Below are 18,165 nucleotides of genomic sequence, written 5' to 3'. Positions count from 1 at the left end.
GCTAGAACATAAAGCCGATTGCAGCAACTAGGAGGACTTCTCTGAGAGTGGCATAACTTATAGTTACATGGTTATCCAGATAGATGATGGCAGTGGTAACCCAGATGAAGTGTAGCAGGATATAGTGATGGGATGAAGTGAGATGTGACCAAGACAAAAGGTGGGAGCAGACGCAATGAGGCTTCATGGAGGAATAAGGGCTGTAGATTGGGGACAGATCAACTTTTCAAAGTGTGGAACTATGAGATGGAGCTATTTTATTTTTAATTTGGATGCTCTTGTGTCCTGCCCTGCATTTACATAATGCATTATACCGTATCATGTAAAACTGTGTTGTTGGGTTTTTTTCCCAAGACTGATTTGTCCTAAGAGACTCCATTTTACAAGCAGCTTTGACTTGTTTTTGAAGATGAAGGGTGACTCTGCTCTTGAGTGAATATATATTATATATATATTCACATATGTATGTATATATATATATAATTATCACCATCTGCCTCACACCCTCAAGTAGCACAGAATAATAAATGACTTATTCATGGGCATAGACAGGGACCCATCCCATAAATTTATGAAGGTGAATTAGTACTATAAGAGCATATTATTATCCATATTAAAGTTCTATCAGGACTGTCAGGTTGGCTCAGCAGATAAGACACATGCCACCAGAGCTGGGCCGTGGTGGCGCACACCTTTAATCCCAGCACTTGGGAGGCAGAGGCAGGCAGATCTCTGTGAGTTCGAGGCCAGCCTGGTCTACAAGAGCTAGTTCCAGGACAGGCACCAAAGCTACAGAGAAACCCTGTCTCGAAAAACCAAAAAAAAAAAAAAAAAAAAGACACATGCCACCAAGCCTGACAACTTGTGTTTGATTCCCAGAACCCATTTGGTGGAAGAAAGCATGTTGCCTTCATCATGTCCTCTGACCTCCATAGCATACACACATGCAGAATAAAACACAGGAAAGCTGTGCCCTAGAACTACTTAGCTCACAAGCCATGGAAACACAGCAACTCTCTCACTTGGACCTCACAAAGAGCAGAGACCTATAACTGTGATGGTGAAGGCCCTACTCACCTGTCATCTGACCTTCCAGTGTGTGTCTGTGTCAAAAGCCTGACCACTCCCAGCTCTCCCAGGGGCTTCAGCTCTGCTTTGTCCCAGATGTTGACAAAGGCTGCTCAAATTGCCCTCTGCCTGCCTGTCTGCTTGTCTGGACATGTTGTCTGTCTGTGCACCCATTTGCTCTACAGACCAGTTCCTGCCCTTTCACCACTGCCTGTTGGACCCCACTCCACAGCTCAACTCTGACCCCGACTCTGTAACAGCAGCCACACCCCTTTCCAAAGCTTTCATTGGTTTGGTGTCTGACAGCCGTAGACTCCTTTGCATTTCTGTCAGTTTCCGATTTGGCCCCTCAGGCCTCATTAAAATTACTTAAAACTCCGTATTTCTTTAACCCTTTGTAGTCATTCTGTAACCTACATATAGATTGATTGATTTGCTGTGTAATGTATGTAATCTCAGAGTTAATATAGAACATATTTAAATGAAAGAACCTGGGTTGAGCACTATGGCTAATGCCTTTAATCTCAGCGCTTGGGAGGCAGAGGGAGGAAGATCTCTGTGAGGCCATCCTGGTCTATGTAGTTAGTTCCAGGCAAGCCTGGTTTACAGGGTGAGACCCTATCTCACCAACAAAAAGAAGTTTTAAGAAGAACAGGCCGGGCAGTGGTAGCTCATGCTTTTAATCCCAGCATTTGGGGGGCAGAGACAGGCAGATCTCTATGAATTCAAGGCCAAAATGGTCTACAGAGAGAGTTCCAGGACAGGCTCCAAGCCAAAGAAATCCTGCCTCGAAAAACCAAAACCAAAAGAGAGAGAGAGAGAGAGAGAGAGAGAGAAGAAGAAGAAGAAGAAGAAGAAGAAAAGGAAGAAAGGAAGAAGGAAAGAAAGAAAAGAAAGAAGAAAGGAAGGGAAGAAGAAAGGAAGGAAGGAAGGAAGGAAGGGAGAGAGAGAGAGAAAGGAAGGAAGGAAGGAAGGAAGGAAGGAAAAGAATGCTCCTCTCTTCTCTTCACCCTTGACAGCCCTCATCTCTGCTGTCATTCAGAGGAACCCCATCTGTATTATATCTTTTGGTAGTTATTCGAAAGTGGCCTACGCCCTTTCCACAAAGATAGTTTTAAATTCGTTGACCTGCTGAGAAACACATTTTCTTAGCTGGCTGGGCTAGGAAATAAATATGAGCTCCGCCTTCAGGCTTGGCCACGCCCCTTCTAAGTCGGGGGGGGGGGGGTTATATGTAGGAGGCGGGTCTTCCCGGGGGCGGGACTGTGGGGCGTGTCCTCCTAGGAGTTGTCCCACGCAAAGGCAGGCGTCCATGGGCGTGGCTGGAGGGGAAGAATTGGAGCCTGCTAAGTGCTCCGGGTCCCTGGTGTGTTGATTGAGCTTTAGTTTGCAAAAACAAAAGCTGCGGGAGAGACCGGAAGTTGCAGGTGGGTGAAGCCGGAAGCAGATCTAGTGGATTTGTTGCTAGCTGTGGCGGCACGCACTGAGCGGGAGTGAGTGCTGCGTTTACCACGTGTCCCTTACTTGGGCCCCTCTGGCTAGTGCTCAAAGCTTTGCAGGTTACCCCGAACGTTGTAATTTTACTATTATGAACAGTTGATTTCTATTAGGGTGGAGGGTAAACTAAGCAAGGCACTGAATGCTAGTCGCGTGCCCCCTCAGGAAGAGTACAAATTGCTTTACGTCTGTAGTGAGATTCTGGGCTTGGATCGCATTGTCAGGGAGGTAGCAAATTAATAATTTTGTTAAGGCCTTGTGAGGAAGGTGGGCCGGTGGTTTGGTTTTACCTTGCTCTCTGTTCATGGAGAAAAGCATGTTTGGCAGTGCAAAGTATCTTCCAGAACATGGAAGTGCCTTCTGAAAAAAAATTATGACATAAATAATGAAGATGAAAACAGAGCTGGGGGTTGCTCGGCAGTATAACTCAGACCTACCTACATAGAGCAAGTTCCTGCGTTCAGTCCCTTGCACAGCTAAAGCGTTTAATTATACGAATGTAGATGAGTATACTAACCACACTCCAGTACAGGCCCCATGGCCAGGGGTAGCTGTCCAACACAAGATGAACTCCGAGGGCTTTTTCTGTGGACTTTTTGTTCCTTTTTTTCTGTCATTTTTTTTTGTCTTATTGGTCTTTGATTTATTTTTATTTTAGTTTTCGTGGGTTTATTTATTTATTTTAAAGAAAACGAGAACATAAAAAGTTGGGTGGGTAGGGAGGTGATGAGGTCTGGGGAAAGGAGGAGGGAAAAGAACATGATCAAAACACATGAAAAAATAATGACTAAAAAAGAGTATAGAGAGACAGAGTGACAGGATTCTGGAGTCTTTTACTTCTTTGTGCTAATCTATTTTTCTCAATGAGATCTATTGTAAATTCAAAGATAATTTATTTGGCATTGTACATTACTTAATATATTTACTCCTTACTATATGAAAATTGTCCACGTATTTCACTTTAGTTGACATTTTCTAAAGCTTATCTTCACTGATTTCCTTTGAACACTCTACTATGGAGCTGTTCAAGGCTAAGGGTAAAGCTGAAAGGCAAGAAAAGCAACTGGTCTGGACCCTAAAATGAGTTTAGAATAATTCACAAATAACTAAAGAACAGAATTTAGTTGTTTTCTCATTGAATTAATTTTTCTTCTTTTGTCTCTGAAGCATGCTAACCCCATTTCTGGTGAAGAATTGCTTCCGGTTACTCTGCCACCACAGGGTCCCAGCAGCTGGCTTTAGGACCCCAGCAACACATGGGCTCATTTTACAGTCAATCTCCAACGATGTGTATCAAAATCTGGCTGTAGAAGACTGGATCCATGACCACATCCATCTAGAAGGCAAGCCAATTCTTTTCCTTTGGAGAAATTCTCCCTGTGTTGTCATCGGCAGGCACCAGAATCCATGGCAGGAATGTAACCTCCATCTGATGAGACAGGGAGGTATCAAACTGGCTCGGAGAAGGAGCGGAGGAGGAACAGTGTACCATGATATGGGTAATATCAATCTGACCTTCTTTACCACCAAGACCAAGTATGATAGAATGGAAAATCTGAAGATAATCGTGAGAGCTCTGAATGCTGTCCAACCCTGCCTGGACGTGCAGCCTACCAAAAAATTCGACCTGTTACTCGATGGACAGTTTAAAATCTCAGGAACGGCATCAAAGATTGGCCGAGTGGCCGCATATCACCATTGCACCCTGTTATGCAGTACCGACAGGACAGCGTTGTCGTCTTTGCTGAAGAGCCCATACCAAGGGATAAAGAGCAATGCCACACCTAGCATCCCTTCCGTAGTCAAAAACCTTCTGGAAAAAGATTCCGCGCTGACCTGTGAAGTTCTGATGAATGCGATTGCTGCGGAGTACGCTGCTCATCATCAAATAGATAATCACATTAACCTAATAAACCCGGCAGATGAGACCCAGTTTCCTGGAATAAGCAGCAAAGCTAAAGAGCTGCAAAGCTGGGAGTGGATATACGGCTGGACTCCGAAGTTTAGTGTGAATACCACGTTTCATGTGCCCCACGAACAGGCACATTTGCCAATTCAGGTGTCCATAGATGTAAAGAAGGGACGAATTGAAACCTGTGATATAAAAGCACCTGACCATTGGTTGCCACTGGAAATCAGTAACAAATTAAACTCAAGTTTTATTGGCAGCAAATTCTGCCCCATTGAAGCCACCCTGCTAACAGATATATTACTGAGGACATGTCCCGATGACCAGCACTTACACAGCAAATGGAATATCCTGTGTGAAAAAATCAGGGGAATAATGTGACCCTGAGTAACTTCCTTTATACTGATGGTTTCAGTGATATTTGGAATGTGGTATTTGAACCAGGCTGGCCTCAAACTCAGAGATCTGCCTGCTTCTGACCCCTGAGTTCTAGGATTAAAGATGTATACCCCCATGACCAGTTGTATCTGGGCTTGTTGTTGTTGTTGCTATTTTGTTTTTGACACAGGGTTTCTCTGTGTGACAGTCCTGGCTGACCTGGACTTCGCTTTGTAGACCAGGCTGGCCTCGAACTCACTGAGATCTGCTTGCCTCTGCCTCCCAAGTGCTGGGACTGAAGGCGTGTGCCACCACCGCCTGGCCACTGGCTGCTTCTTAACTCTACAACTATCTCATCGCCACACTTTTGCTCCCATAGTACTGTGTATTTATCAGGTGCCCACTATATACCAAGCACTGTGTTAGCTGTTGTTCACAGTATGTGAAATACACGTCCTCTGACCTCAGGAACAGACACGGTTAGTAACGAGGTGTTTGAACATATCAGATTAAAATTAAAGAATAGTTTTTCCATGGCGCACACATCCATTTAGCTTTTATGCCGCAATGCTTTACAGAAAACGTCCACAGCTCAATCTGCAGCTCTCACGGTAGTCTGCTGCCTCCCTGTAATAAATCGCCTGAAGTTTGCTCACCTCAAGTAATAGCAGTTTTTGATGCTCTTTCCTGAGAATTCCTCCTGTGTAATCACTTCGGAAAAGAACACAGATTGACGTTTAGAACAGTAAGCGCTACGTTTGGATTTGTCCTGAGGCCTGACCTGGACTCCCACACATGCTAGGTTCATACGTTACTCACCTGCACCCCTGGGCTGCACTCAACTCTTGTATTTAAAAGGAAAGATGGAGATGTGGGCTTGAGGAAAACTGAATTTCAGGACAGGAGTGGCCAACTGGGTCCAACGTTTCTGAAACACCAAATAGTACAAAGCTCCCAAAGTGCCCCTTAGAAGAGGACAGGGATTAAGGATGAGAAAAGAGCAGAGAAGTGGGTATAATCTTGTGATACACGATATGAAAATGTCACAGTGAAACCCATTCTGTTGTATAACTAATAGATGCTGGTAACTTAAGCATAACTATTAAAGTGCCCATTAGGAGTTAGAATTGATAGCACATGAGTCTCAGCACTCAGGGGCCGGAGCAGGAAAGCCATCATTCTGAGGGCAACTTTTGCTACAGAGTGAAAAGCCAGTCCTAAGAAGGGAGGTGCCCATGCAGTAAGGTGGTGTCAAGGTCGCTCCTGACCTTAGTGACTGCACTGCAGTGCTCTGGACAGCAGCCAAGAGTGAATGAAGTGAGTGGAACAGCCGGTGAGGAAATGCACACACAACTCCTCCAAGAAATTTTGTTCAAGAAAAAAAAAATAGGATGTGTGTGTCACTGGCTCCTCACTGTCTAGGCTCCAGTCTGGTGGAGATGGGTGGGGTGGTGTTGACTGAGTTGTCAGAACTGTGTAAAGATTTATTCCTAGGTAACAAATTCCTTCTCTGGCTGGAACCACACCTCAAGTCTTACCTTCTCCCAGAATTAGATTCCTGAGGAAATGCCGATTTATTGGGGACCATTATTTCAGCAGTCTGATAGTCACAGGGAGGGGTACAGCAGTCTCTCTTTAGAGCATCTCTGAGCCCTGCCAGGACGGTTCCATGAAAATCACCAAACAGGTCAGGTTGACTGTACAAAGCTCTGCAATGCTGGACATCTGGGCGCCAGAGAACGTCTACCACAGGCTATCAGTTATTTCTTTGTGTTTGGAGGCAGAGTATCACGTAGTCCTGGTTGGCCGCAAGCTCTCTGTAGAGCCTAGAATGACCCTGAATTCTAGATCCACCAGCCTCCACCTCCCAGGTTCTGGATTACAGCCGTGCCCCATAAAGCCTGGCTGACAACCATCTTAACTGCTGGAAACGGAAGCCAGGAGTGGCCCACACTAGGTCTGTACTGTGCTCTAGGCTCCATCTTCAGCCACATGTACTTTGGTTCTCATTCCTAGGCCCTCAGCCCATCTGTCTCGTATGTGCACTATAACCTGTGGTTTTCGTTTTGGAACTCTGAACTCCTAGGAGCAGGATTAACATCCAGTTGTTCCTCACAGCAGCTGTGCGGTATCTGCTGACCTGGTCGCCAACCACCAGCCGGAAGCTGGTAAAATCTTTCTGTTAACTCTGTGACTTAGAAAGAAACTCTGCCCATCTACTGAACAACATATTTACAGATCCAGAAATTTGTAGAAATGTAAACATTTACTGTTAAATTTATACATTATAAAAATACATTCAAAGTTTAAAAAAAAGGAAAAAGGAAGCTCAGTATTTGATCGCTGTGGTTTGAATGTGTCCCCCAAAGTTCGTGAGTTCAGTCTTGGTCCTTAGTATAGCAGTGTTGAGAGGGAGACCTCAGGGATGGCTGGCTCTGCCTCACAAGCTTTGTCATCTTGTTGCATTATTCTATGTGGGATGCAGAGAGAAGATCCTCCTCAGATGCCAAAGCCTAAACCTCTATTCTTTATACGTTATCCAGTGTATGGTATTTGGTCATAGCAACGGAAAACAGGCCGAAAAAAACCTAATGCAGAAACCTACAGTTAGGTTAGTACATGTCATAGTTTTTTTGTGTGCTTGTTATGGAAAATGTCCACTGTTGTTTCATGACATGGTCTCAGATCCAAATCACAATATCCAAGGGAAAAACGACCCTATGAAGAAAAGAAGAATACTGTTAAAAATGACACACACAAAAAGCCACGCGTGATGTTCTGTCTATAGTGCCAGCCACTCTGGAGGCTAAGATCCCAGGAGTTTAGCAAAACAAACAAGAAAACAGTGCTCACAGTTAATCATAAAATCATATCCTTGAAGGGTAGGGAGGAAGAGTGTATCTGGGGGAAAGGAGATGTAGGAGGAGGGATTGGGAGGAGAGGAGGGAAGGGAAACTTCAGTCTGGATGTAATATATAAGAAGAAAAATAAATAAATAAAGGAAATCATATCCTACCTGTGGTCTCTTAAAATAATCAAGTCCCCTTCCAATTTTAAACATCCATCCACTGTTGAACCTATTGAAATTAGTGTAAAGTATTATATTCAAGACATATGAGTTCATTTTTAAAGCCAGAGGTGGTTAAGAATCATCATGATTTCCCCTATGTTTGACTCAGCTAATAAGCTCATTCTATAAGGAAAACAAAAGGAGCATTAAACACCATCAGCTAATCCGATTGGCTGAGAAAGAACTTAACCATTAAAGGGAAAGATACTTTTGAATTTAGCTTGCTTAAGCTCTTCTCTGTTAACATGTGGTTTGCAAAGGACGTTCAGGAAGAATGTGGTGACATTTCAAAGGTGCCTATGATGGCTATTCCAGTTTTCAACTTGACTATATCTGGAATTAACTAAAATCCCAATGGCTGTGTACATCTCTGAGAGATTTTTTTTCTTTAAGTAAAATATTTGAAGAGGGAGGAGCTGGGCATGGTGGTACATGACTTTAATACCAACACTCAGGAGGCAGAGGCAGGCATATCACTGTGAGTTCTAGGACAGCCAGGGATATTACATAGAGAAACCCTGACCCGAACAAACAAACAAACAAAAAGAAAAAACAAAAAAGAACTAGTGAAACAACAACATTAAAACTATTTGAAGTGAGAAGATCCAGATCTTTTGATGTGGGAAGGTCCTCCTTTAATCTGGGTCACACCTTCTTTGGGCAACCTTTATGAAGGTCATGGAAGGAAGCTTGCTTTCTTTGCCTGCTTGCTCTCATTGGCACGTCCATTCCTTCACTGGCATTAGAGCCTACTTCTTCAGGATTCTGGTGTACACTGAAGACCAGCTGAGACTTCCAGCCTCAGAGACTGAACAACTACTGGGTTCTCAGACCTTCCATTGGTAGACAGCCATTGTTGGACTAGCTAAACCACAGCCTGTGAACTGTTCTAAAAAATTCCCTTTGTGTGTGTGTGTGTGTGTGTGTGTGTATTCATTCTTTAATTTCTGTTCCACGAAGAACACTGCATAACACAGAGCCACTATGCAGAGATGGAGATGGCCAGCCCCTGACCTCTGCTTCAACAACAGCAGCACTGCCATCTATTTTGCATATTTAGCATCTGATTAACTCTGCATTAAAAACAAGAGCCTTTTTGCTGTATCATATGAAAGCCACTATGCTAAAGGAAAGGAAGGGTTCTTTTTTTTTTTTTTTTTTTTTTTTTTTTTTTTGGTTTTTCTAGACAGGGTTTCTCTGTGGCTTTGGAGCCTGTCCTGGAACTAGCTCTGTAGACCAGGCTGGTCTCGAACTCACAGAGATCCGCCTGCCTCTGCCTGGAAGGAAGGGTTCTTAGTGTGATCCCTAAGAAGCTGTATGTCCATTTCTTGATTAATACCACACTACTAGAACATTCCACTGAAGCCACACAAGGTAAATAGTAATTTCAGTAGGAAATGGATTATCTCCCTACCATAACACTGGCTATGATCTGCACAAAAGAGCTCCTTCCCACATGACACAGAACCATACATGTTATTTGATTAGGAATGAACTAAACTCACTATAGAGTGAGGTAAGCCAAGATTTCTTGTCCAAAGTGCAAAGTTACTTAAGTTTGAGCTTGATTTGAAGCTTTAATATTTAAATATGTGTATATAATTATATTACACTGGAATTCTTAAAATGTGTCCCAACTATGAAAAAATAAAATAGACACCTGATTTCTCGGTCGTGTATAGATGAAGAATAGTTTACTTCCAAGAGCACGCCATGACTCCTGAGGGATTGCTTTATTTCTTCCAGGCCACTACTTTGCTGCGCATTCCCAAACCCCTATTGAATGCATAAAACAGAATTTACTTCCTCGGTTATTAATAACTTAAATTATCCATGAGCTACACAATCAATACCATAGAGAGATTAAACTGAAAAGATTCTATATTGATTTCAACATTACCGTCTCAGGGAAGCAACCAAAGAATGGGTAATTCTTTTCTTTTTTACGTATTGTTTTTATACAAACAATTGCTTTCCTCATGTGAATACCATACGACTCCTTCCTGCGTCAGTCTCCCTGCTGATAGATGCACGGGCATGTGGCACCTGCCCAGCATCCTTTAATGTATTTTAGTGATGATAATTCAGTCATCCATGTGAGACTGCCTACTTCTTAGACTAATCTTAGAAATTAGAATTACTTGGATGCCCTTGTACTTAAAACACAGTCAAAAGAGACACAGCGACAATCCAACCCCAGATACATACAGCAAGGGGCAGAACTGTCACTAGTACAGACTGCATCATCACTGATGCCCGAGACTAAACTGACAAACTACTCAAACCCAACCAAATGGCCGAATACAATGTCAACACTCTCAAATCAATAGCCTTTTTGGGAAGATATGCTATGCTTGGTATTACAAGGTGAGTTATTGCCAAGGAACTATATCTAGCTAAAGTACTGGACCAGGTCACTTATGATTGAACGCGGTAAGTCAAGAAAAGATGAGGTTTCTCAGATACCTACTTCATCCGTAGCGGTGAGAAGGTGAATAGTTCTTACTTTGCATGGCTTCTTAATCAGCATCTCACAAAACCGAAGAAAGTTATACAGCTGAAAGACATCAGGATGGGTTAGTACTAGCTCACACAGTTTTTCCTCAGCAAGATCCTGTCCACAGATGCTTCCATCCATCAATGTATTTAGTTTTAAAAATGTATTTATTTATTATGTATATGGTGTTCAGCCTGCATGTATGCCTGCAGGCCAGAAGAGGGCACTAGATCTCATTACAGGTGGTTGTGAGCCACTATGTGGGTGCTGGCAATTGAACTTAGGGCCTCTGAAGAGCAGCCAATGCGGTTAACCTCTTAGTCATCTCTCCAGCCTCCCCATCCATTGTTTTAAATGATGCTCTATCAGCCCAGAACCTACACACACCATCCTGAGAACTTTAAATCATTTCTAAACTACCTATGCTACCCAACACAATGTAAACAATAAACGTCACCGTTACACTGTCATGCTTGTGTATGTTCGGTACAGATGGGAATTTTTAACAGTATTTTTTATCCTCCATCGAATCCATGGATAGGAAACCCATAAACACAGACAGCTAACTGCACATTTAAAGCTGCATTTCATTCTGTTTTCGTACATTCCACTTACCTGATGAGTCTGTCTAATATAAGGGTCTTCTATCCAGACTTCTGTAACTGTCTCATGAAGGTATTCTTTGAAAAGTGACTCATAACTGAAACCGGTGGCATTCTCTTCTATTTTAATTTGCTTATGATATTTTCCATCTACAAAACATAAGCTACTGTAATGTGACGAGTGACCACTTTCTGAAAATTACACCTTTATTCTTTTGTGTATTCATGGCATGTGCAAGGGGAAGAGCACAACTCATGGGAGTGGCTCTTCCCTTCTACCACGTGGGATTGAACTCAGGTCCGTGGGTTTGCTGGCAGGTGGCTTTACCCACTGAACCGCCTCACTGTGAACACTTTGGCTATACACAGCCGCTATGGTGCACACAGTGATTAATCGGGATAAGTTACAATCTTTTCAACTGATTTGCTCAGTAGCTATCACATGCTTTCTCTGTATTACGCAACTACAAATGTTTCCTACACATAGGGAAAGAAGACAAAACACTATTCCAGAGGCAGATTCCTGTCTTCACAGAGGGTAGGCAAAGGGGGCATCCAGATGTTTCCTTTTTAAAATTAAAAAAATAAATTATGTGTACTAATGTCTTGCCTGCCTGTATGCATTTGCGCCACATACATGCAGTGTCCTTTGAGGTCAGAACAGGGCCTTAGCGTCCCTAGAAGTAGAGTTAAAAATGGTTGTGAGCTGCTGTGTGGGTGCTGGGAACTGAACCTGGGGGTCCTGTGCAAGAGCAGCCCGGGCTCTGCCACGCCATCTCTCCAGCCCACAAGAGGTTACTTGAAAAGTGTTCCTTCGCTGTCTCTGAGGGACTGGGAAAGATTTATGAGACAGGACTGACTGCACACAGGTGTCACTAAGCCCTTGTCACCGTGGGCAGAACACAGGATGTACTTGGTTGTATCCTCTTTCTTTTCAGACTTGTCATTTCATATCTTGCAATCACATTGTAAAGTGAGTGCTGAAACATGTAACTGTACAGTTTTGGAGTCATGCTTAGCACTTTCTTTGAGTGTTTCTTTGAGGCTCTGTTTTCAGACAGGATCAAATGTATCCCAGCCTGGGCACAAACTCCTTACATAGCTAAGAGTGACCCTGAATTCCTTATCATTTTGCCTCTACCTCCCAAATGCTGGGACTATAAGTGTGTTACCACCACAGCCCGGCTGCATTTTTTTCTTCTTGTTTTAAGGGGTTTTGTTAGTTCATTTGTTTGTCTGCCTGCTTTTGGTACTGTGGATTGAATATAGGGTCTTGTGTATGCTAAGCATGCTACGATATATTTTAAGCAGACCTTTAATAGTTCATGCTATGAGGACTGACATTCTTATGAGACTGTAAAATGGAAAATGAAATGCATTTTCCTGCATTCTGGAGAGAGATGGAGGTGGATCTCTATGAGTTCAAGGCCAGCCTGGTCTACAAAGAGAGTTCCAGCCTGCCAGAGCTACACAGAAAGACCCCATCTGAAAAACAAACAAAGAAAAAAAATACAGCAACAACAAAAACCCAAACCAAAACAACTAAAAACCAAAAGAACAAAAAACGTGGCGGCTTTTTGAGCAGTCAAAAAAAAAAAAAAAGTCTGGACTATAGCCATAGTTTAGCAGTAGAATACTCACCGACAAGCATAAAACACTGAGTTTAATCCCCAGGACCACCAAAAACAAAACAAAACAAAAGCCCAAACATTTGCATAGAGATAACACGCAAACCATGCATCTAAGCCAAACTAGTCATATAGGCTAATCTAACTGTTCACTCAACCACCATAAACTGGGTGTAATTAGTATGAAACCCTAGGAAGAGGTGGGGAGAAGGCTGTAGTAAGGACAGCTAGGAAGAAGTGCTGAGGCCTGGGGATACCAGCATCTCTGGCTGTAAAAACACCAGTGTGCTTCAGGTGAGATGGCCACAGCGACTCACACAGAGGCTCATGAGCTGGGAACTCATAATAGATCCAGAGGCATACCTACCTCACCTCTTAATCTTCAGGAATATATAACTCATGAAATGCTTTGATTCACAGCAATGTTTGAGAGGCCCTTGGAGTTTCTTTAGCTATTCTAATGATTTTTCATCTTTTCATAAAAGAAAATACAAACACAGGATCCACATTCGGTATTCTTCTGCAGTATTCTTAAACTGAGGTCCACCCATATGCTTCGTAGCGATCTGCAAATGTCTTAAAAATGGCCAAGCTTTTGTCAGGTATTCAAAGGATGTCTGAATCCCCAGGGCCCAAACTGAAAACCAGACACTGTTAAGAATAACTTCTGGGGCTGGAGAGATGGCTCAGTGGTTAAGAGCACTTACTGCTCTTCCAGAGGACCCAGGTTCAATTCCTAGAACTGCATGGCAACTCACAGCTGCCTGGAAACAAACATCTGTAATTCCAGTTCCAGGGGACCCAGCACCCATGGCAAAACAACAATGCACATAAAATAAAAAATAAAAAAAGAACATTGAAACTCATTCTGAATTCTCTTTAAAAAGGAAGGAAGGAAGGAAGGAAGGAAGGAAGGAAGGAGGGAAGATCCCTGTATGGGGAGGAATAAAACAGAAAATTTGTTAAGGTCCCAGGCACAAGTGGCCCAGACCACACCACACTCCACAAGCAGGAGCTCTGAACCTAGGGCCTCAAGCTGCATCCTGCCTCTGAGCCCCAACCCCAGACATGTTCTCAAAAATAACCTTTTACCTTCTTTTTCTTGATCTAAGTATTTCTTTATGTTTTCTGCTCTATCCATGTAGTCAGAGATTTTCCGTCTGAAAGCACATCTCTTACTGGCATCTTTGGTGCCTACAAATTGAGAAAAAGAACAGGGGTTTTTGTCAAGTTTCCCACAAATTCCCTGCCATTTATCACTGTGCTCCAATCCAGTATGCTCAAGTGTCCTTCTGTAGTTCTGAACAGATACACATCTATCTCTTGGATATGACTGAAGTGTACCTCCTCCCTCCAAGGTTCAAGAATGGGAAGCTCAGTCCTGTGTAACAATGTTAAGTAGTGGAGTCTCCAAGTAGAAGAGCCTAGTAGGGGTGCTGCCCTTGCAAAGCATTAATGAGTTCCTTATGATGCCAGTTATTGCCCATAAAGAGTAGTTACATAAGACTGGGCAAGCAAGCAAGATGTTTCAGCAGGTAAATGTACTTGCCACTAAGTCTGAAATTCTAAATTCCATCCCTGGGACCCGAATGGTGAGAAATGAATGCCAATTGTTCTCTTACCTCCAGATGTACTTTGTGGCATTATCAAGCAGATGTTCTCTCTCTGTGTCTGTGTCTCTCTGTCTCTCAGTCTCTCTCTCTCTCTCTCTCTCTCTCTCTCTCTCACACACACACACACACACACACACACACACTCATAAATGTAAAAAAGACCGAGACAAGCCCTTCCCCACTCTGGCTTCTGGACTTGCAGGGTGACAGTGAGTGCTCTCACATGCCTCTTACCATTTTTATGTCCCTGTCCCCAGCCTGCTAGGCTGCTGTTAGCTCCCAAGACCTACAGAGCAGCTCACTGTTGGGACACACACAGACGTGAGCCTGTCCCACCTTGACTGAAGGCCAGAGAGTTTGAGTTTAACAAGTGTGGCTACACACCCTGACCTAGGGTGTAGTTACTTGTGTTTCGGACATTAAGGTGGCCATAGAGGTGGGTCCGCTCCACCCTGACCAAAGGTCAGAGAATTCGAGCCTACTTGTGCCCCTTCTTTTAAAATATGAGGTTTGACATAGGGAGTGGCTACCTACAGGATACTTGGTGCAGGGTGTGTTCACTGCATATTCCTGCCCCAAACATCGCGTACTTTACCCAGGAAATAATGGCTTGATGTCCCAAGTATTGAAGCAAGTAACTGTTCTGATTGTCCTTTGTGTCATGTTAAAGCAGTCTCTTGCCTTCTTCCCACCCCCCCACTGCCCCCCCCTTTTGTATTGGGGTATAAAAGCATATGAAAATTAAACACAGGCAAATTCAGTATTTAGTATCCACTCAAAGTCCCTTCCGATGCTGTTCTGTGTTTCTCTCTCTTAGTTCTCTCGTATCTCTGTTCCTTTTTCTCAATAATTCTAATCCTCACTCTCCTACCCTGGAACATATGAGTTTTGTTGAAACTGGTCTTCAACAGCTCACCAAGCATTGAACACTCAATAGCTTTTCTTGCATAAGGTTTCAAAGTCCTTCCACAACCCTCCCCAAAAAACATGGTCATGTCTGTCACCCACTATCCTGGTACCAACTTGTGGTTAGGGTTTCTACTGCTTCAACAAAACACCATGACCAAAAAGCAAGTAGGGGAGGAAAGGGTTTATTTGGCTTATACTTTGTGTGTATGTCTTTGTAGGCTGTCCTGGAACTCACTCAGTAGACCAGGCTGGTCTCAAGCTCATAGAGATTCGCCTGCTTCTGCCTCCCAAGTACTGGGATTAAAGGTGTGCACCACCACTGTGTCAGGCTTGGTTTACACTTCTTATGGTACTATGCATCAATGAGGGAAATCATGACAGGAACTCAAACAGGGCAAGAACCTTAGGTAACAGCTGATGCATAGGCCATGGAGGAGTACTCTTAGTGGCTTGCTCTTCCTGGCTTGCTCAGCCTGATTTCTTATAGAACCCAGGATCACCAGCCCAGGGATGTGATCATTCAAATGGGCTAGGTTCTACTTCATCAATCACTAATTAAGAAAATGCCCTACAGAGAAATCTTAAGGGAGCATTTTCTTAATTGAGGTTCCCTTCTTTCAGATAAATTTAGCTGTGTCAAGTTGACACAAAACCAGCCATAACACCTGGAGAGAGGACTTGGAGGACAGGGTTTGCCCAAATAACAATGTTGATATTTGCTATGTGTGCTGGATAGGTTTCTGTCAACCTGACACAAGCTAACGTCATTTGATAGGAGGGAAAGTCAATTAAGAAAATGCTTCCCTAGGCAGGATGGCCCACGCCTTTAATCCCAGTACTTGGGAGGCAAAGGCGGACAAACCTTTGAGTTTGAGGCCACCCTGGCCTGCAAAGGGAGTTCTAGGGCAGCCAGGGCTACACAGAGAAAGCCTGTCTGGGAGGTGGGGGTGAAGAGAAAATGCCTCCATAAATTTGGGCTCTAGGGCATTTTCTTTATTAGTGATTAGTGTGGAAGGCCCAGCCCACGGTGGGTGGTGCCATGCCTGGGCTGGTGGTCCAGCACGCAGAGCAAGCTGTGAGGAGGAAGCCTGGAAGCAGGAACCCTCCATGGCCTCTGCATTAGCTCCTTCCTTCAGGTCCCTGTTTTGCTTGAGTTCCTATCCTGACTTCCTTCAGTGATGGAGTGCAACAACATGGAAGTGTAAGCCAAATAAACCCTTTCCTCCCCAACTTGATTTTGGTCATAGTGTTTCATCACAGCAATAGTAACCCTAAATAGGACAGTCAACCAATCAAAAAAATTAATAAATAAATAAAGGTTTTAAAAGTTGTATCTCTACTGTTTATCTAGTGGATAGATAAAGCTGCTCCCAGAAACATGAGTCACTAACAGTAAATCCCAATGCTGGGAGTGGGCTACCTCCCAAGGTCTTGGTCAAGGAGGCCTGTGAGATCCCCAAAACAATATAGGAATTGCCACTGCTCTTGGATGCCCACCAAAACTAGCTGGTAAGACTCTTGCTGAACACACCACATGCCTTGGTCACAGGACAGAGAGACAATCAAGCTGGAACTGGGTTCGAAGCTTCCTCATTGGCTAGTTCTCATAGTGGTAGGTGCTACACAAAGCACAAAGGTGGTGGCGCACGCCTTTAATCCCAGCACTTGGGAGGCAGAGGCAGGCGGATCTCTGTGAGTTCGAGGCCAGCCTTGTGTACAAGAGCTAGTTCCAGGACAGGAACCAAAAGCTACAGAGAAACCCTACCTCGAAAATCAAAAAAAAAAAAAAAAAAAAAAAAAAAGGTGCTACACAAGCCGCTGGGGGAAGATTGTCTTATTCAGTCATACATTGTGTTAGAACCAACCAGCAGGGCCAAATAAGCCCATTGGTGCAATAGTGGCATGGTGTTATATGTTATGGAACATATGGCAAATGTTCTAGGGTACCAAACTGCTTTCTGACTGGATCTGATGCCTGCCTGACAGGAGAGAATTCACATCGGATTGAAAGTACAAAACCCTGGAGGTCATAGGTCCTGGGGGGGGGGGGGAGCTCTTCCTGTGGTTTTATTACCTTCATCCCCAGGCTAGGGGAACATCCAGAAGAAAGAGCAGAAGGAATAAGAGCCAGAGGAGGACTCAAGACTTTCTAGCATGTTGCTCTCTAACTCACAGCAGCTCTAATTACCTGTACAAGATCACCACAAACTTGGGCCTGTTAGCATTGTTATGAAAGAGGTAGAGGTTCAAGTCCGCCCCCCACCCCGCATCTTTATATATGTATATGTGTGTATTTGTTTATAAATTGTTGATGGGGAGAGACAGTCTATTCAGTGATGTAGTCACTGATAAGGTGCACATATTCCTGTAAACAAATTTCCACCCTAATGAAACCCACTGGGTAATAGTGGGGGTGGAAAGGAGAGACAGCGAGAGTAAGGGGGAGAAAAATCCAGTCGCAAACTGGCAACAACAAAATAAGATTCATTCAAACGCAAGACCTAACAAGGCTTATGTCTTCTATTTATGTCTCTTATGTTTCAGAATAAGCTCCTTCGTGATAACATCAGTCTATTATAAAGGCCACCACCTCCGTTGTCCAGCAGAATATCAGACTATAGCTCCTAAATTTGAATGCTTCCTAGTAGTTTGAAAGTTTCGTTTTCTTAAGTTTCACACTGTCCCAAATAGAGCGGAAACTGAAACTAGCTCACCTTTTAGAACCTGCAGGAGCATATCAATCCCCTCCTGGTAACACACCAGAGCCTGCTGGTACCGGGATTCCGCATCCAGCTCCACTGCCCGCTTTAGCACCGCCACCGCAGCGCTGCTGTCGGGATCCTGCCCCAGGCTGGACTTGGCCATCACAGAGAGAATTCCTGGGCTTCGCCAGGTCTTCCCAGGGAGAGTTCCCTACCCGAGGAAGCACACACGTGACACCGCTGCGCCTGCGCAGTCTTCTGTGGCGCTTTGTGAATGGGAGTCACTGGGCCA

The 18,165-nt window shown here is 43.8% G+C and overlaps 2 protein-coding genes and 1 long non-coding RNA gene across 6 annotated transcripts; 1 reads left to right on the top strand and 2 right to left on the bottom strand.

Annotated features, from left to right (window-relative positions):
* Window positions 1–2,363: 2,363 nt before the first annotated feature.
* Lipt1 (lipoyltransferase 1) lies at window positions 2,364–5,129 on the top strand. Of its 2 annotated transcripts, none has more exons than XM_041656194.1 (2): window positions 2,364–2,495; window positions 3,733–5,129. In XM_041656194.1, the coding sequence occupies exon 2, from the start codon at window positions 3,734–3,736 to the stop codon at window positions 4,853–4,855; it is 1,122 nt and encodes a 373-aa protein (XP_041512128.1). In that variant the 5' UTR covers window positions 2,364–2,495; window position 3,733; the 3' UTR covers window positions 4,856–5,129. The 2 variants fall into 2 exon arrangements, with proteins under 2 accessions (XP_041512128.1, XP_041512127.1); XM_041656193.1 differs by lacking the exon at window positions 2,364–2,495 and adding an exon at window positions 2,656–2,793.
* LOC121450854 lies at window positions 3,870–5,749 on the bottom strand. The gene is made up of 3 exons (XR_005974644.1): window positions 5,672–5,749; window positions 5,509–5,563; window positions 3,870–3,994 (listed from the first exon to the last, which is right to left on the bottom strand). It is a non-coding gene; the product is annotated as an uncharacterized LOC121450854 (long non-coding RNA).
* Window positions 5,750–6,809: 1,060 nt separating this feature from the next.
* On the bottom strand, window positions 6,810–18,150 carry Mitd1 (microtubule interacting and trafficking domain containing 1). Of its 3 annotated transcripts, none has more exons than XM_041656288.1 (7): window positions 14,272–14,319; window positions 13,742–13,843; window positions 11,035–11,171; window positions 10,393–10,479; window positions 9,583–9,698; window positions 7,869–7,929; window positions 6,812–7,570 (listed from the first exon to the last, which is right to left on the bottom strand). In XM_041656288.1, the coding sequence occupies exons 1-7, from the start codon at window positions 14,291–14,293 to the stop codon at window positions 7,475–7,477; spliced, it is 621 nt and encodes a 206-aa protein (XP_041512222.1). In that variant the 5' UTR covers window positions 14,294–14,319; the 3' UTR covers window positions 6,812–7,474. The 3 variants fall into 3 exon arrangements, with proteins under 3 accessions (XP_041512221.1, XP_041512222.1, XP_041512220.1); XM_041656286.1 differs by lacking the exon at window positions 14,272–14,319 and adding an exon at window positions 17,886–18,150 and having other exon boundaries at window positions 6,815–7,570; XM_041656287.1 differs by lacking the exons at window positions 7,869–7,929; window positions 14,272–14,319 and adding an exon at window positions 17,886–18,150 and having other exon boundaries at window positions 6,810–7,438; window positions 9,582–9,698.
* Between the last annotated feature and the right edge of the window lie 15 nt (window positions 18,151–18,165).

This window comes from Microtus oregoni, unplaced genomic scaffold (assembly GCF_018167655.1).
Source record: "Microtus oregoni isolate MIOR12 unplaced genomic scaffold, Mior012 000007F_ref0000211, whole genome shotgun sequence".
Classification (NCBI taxonomy): domain Eukaryota; kingdom Metazoa; phylum Chordata; class Mammalia; order Rodentia; family Cricetidae; genus Microtus; species Microtus oregoni.
The sequence above is the reverse complement of the archived record's forward strand: the minus strand, read 5'-3'. Positions and strand labels throughout refer to the sequence as shown.

Excerpts from the sequence above, each read along its gene's own strand:
- Lipt1 (XM_041656193.1), top strand. The coding sequence starts at position 2,708 with ATGCTAGTCGCGTGCCCCCTCAGGAAGAGTACAAATTGCTTTACGTCT. Across the intron at positions 2,794-3,732 it reads TGGATCGCATTGTCAGGGAG|CATGCTAACCCCATTTCTGG; the intron begins GTAGCAAATTAA and ends TTGTCTCTGAAG.
- Mitd1 (XM_041656286.1), bottom strand. The coding sequence starts at position 18,036 with ATGGCCAAGTCCAGCCTGGGGCAGGATCCCGACAGCAGCGCTGCGGTG. Across the intron at positions 11,172-13,741 it reads CTTAGATCAAGAAAAAGAAG|ATGGAAAATATCATAAGCAA; the intron begins GTAAAAGGTTAT and ends TATGTTTTGTAG. Across the intron at positions 9,699-10,392 it reads TTCTCACCGCTACGGATGAA|GGGTTTGGGAATGCGCAGCA; the intron begins GTAGGTATCTGA and ends TGCATTCAATAG.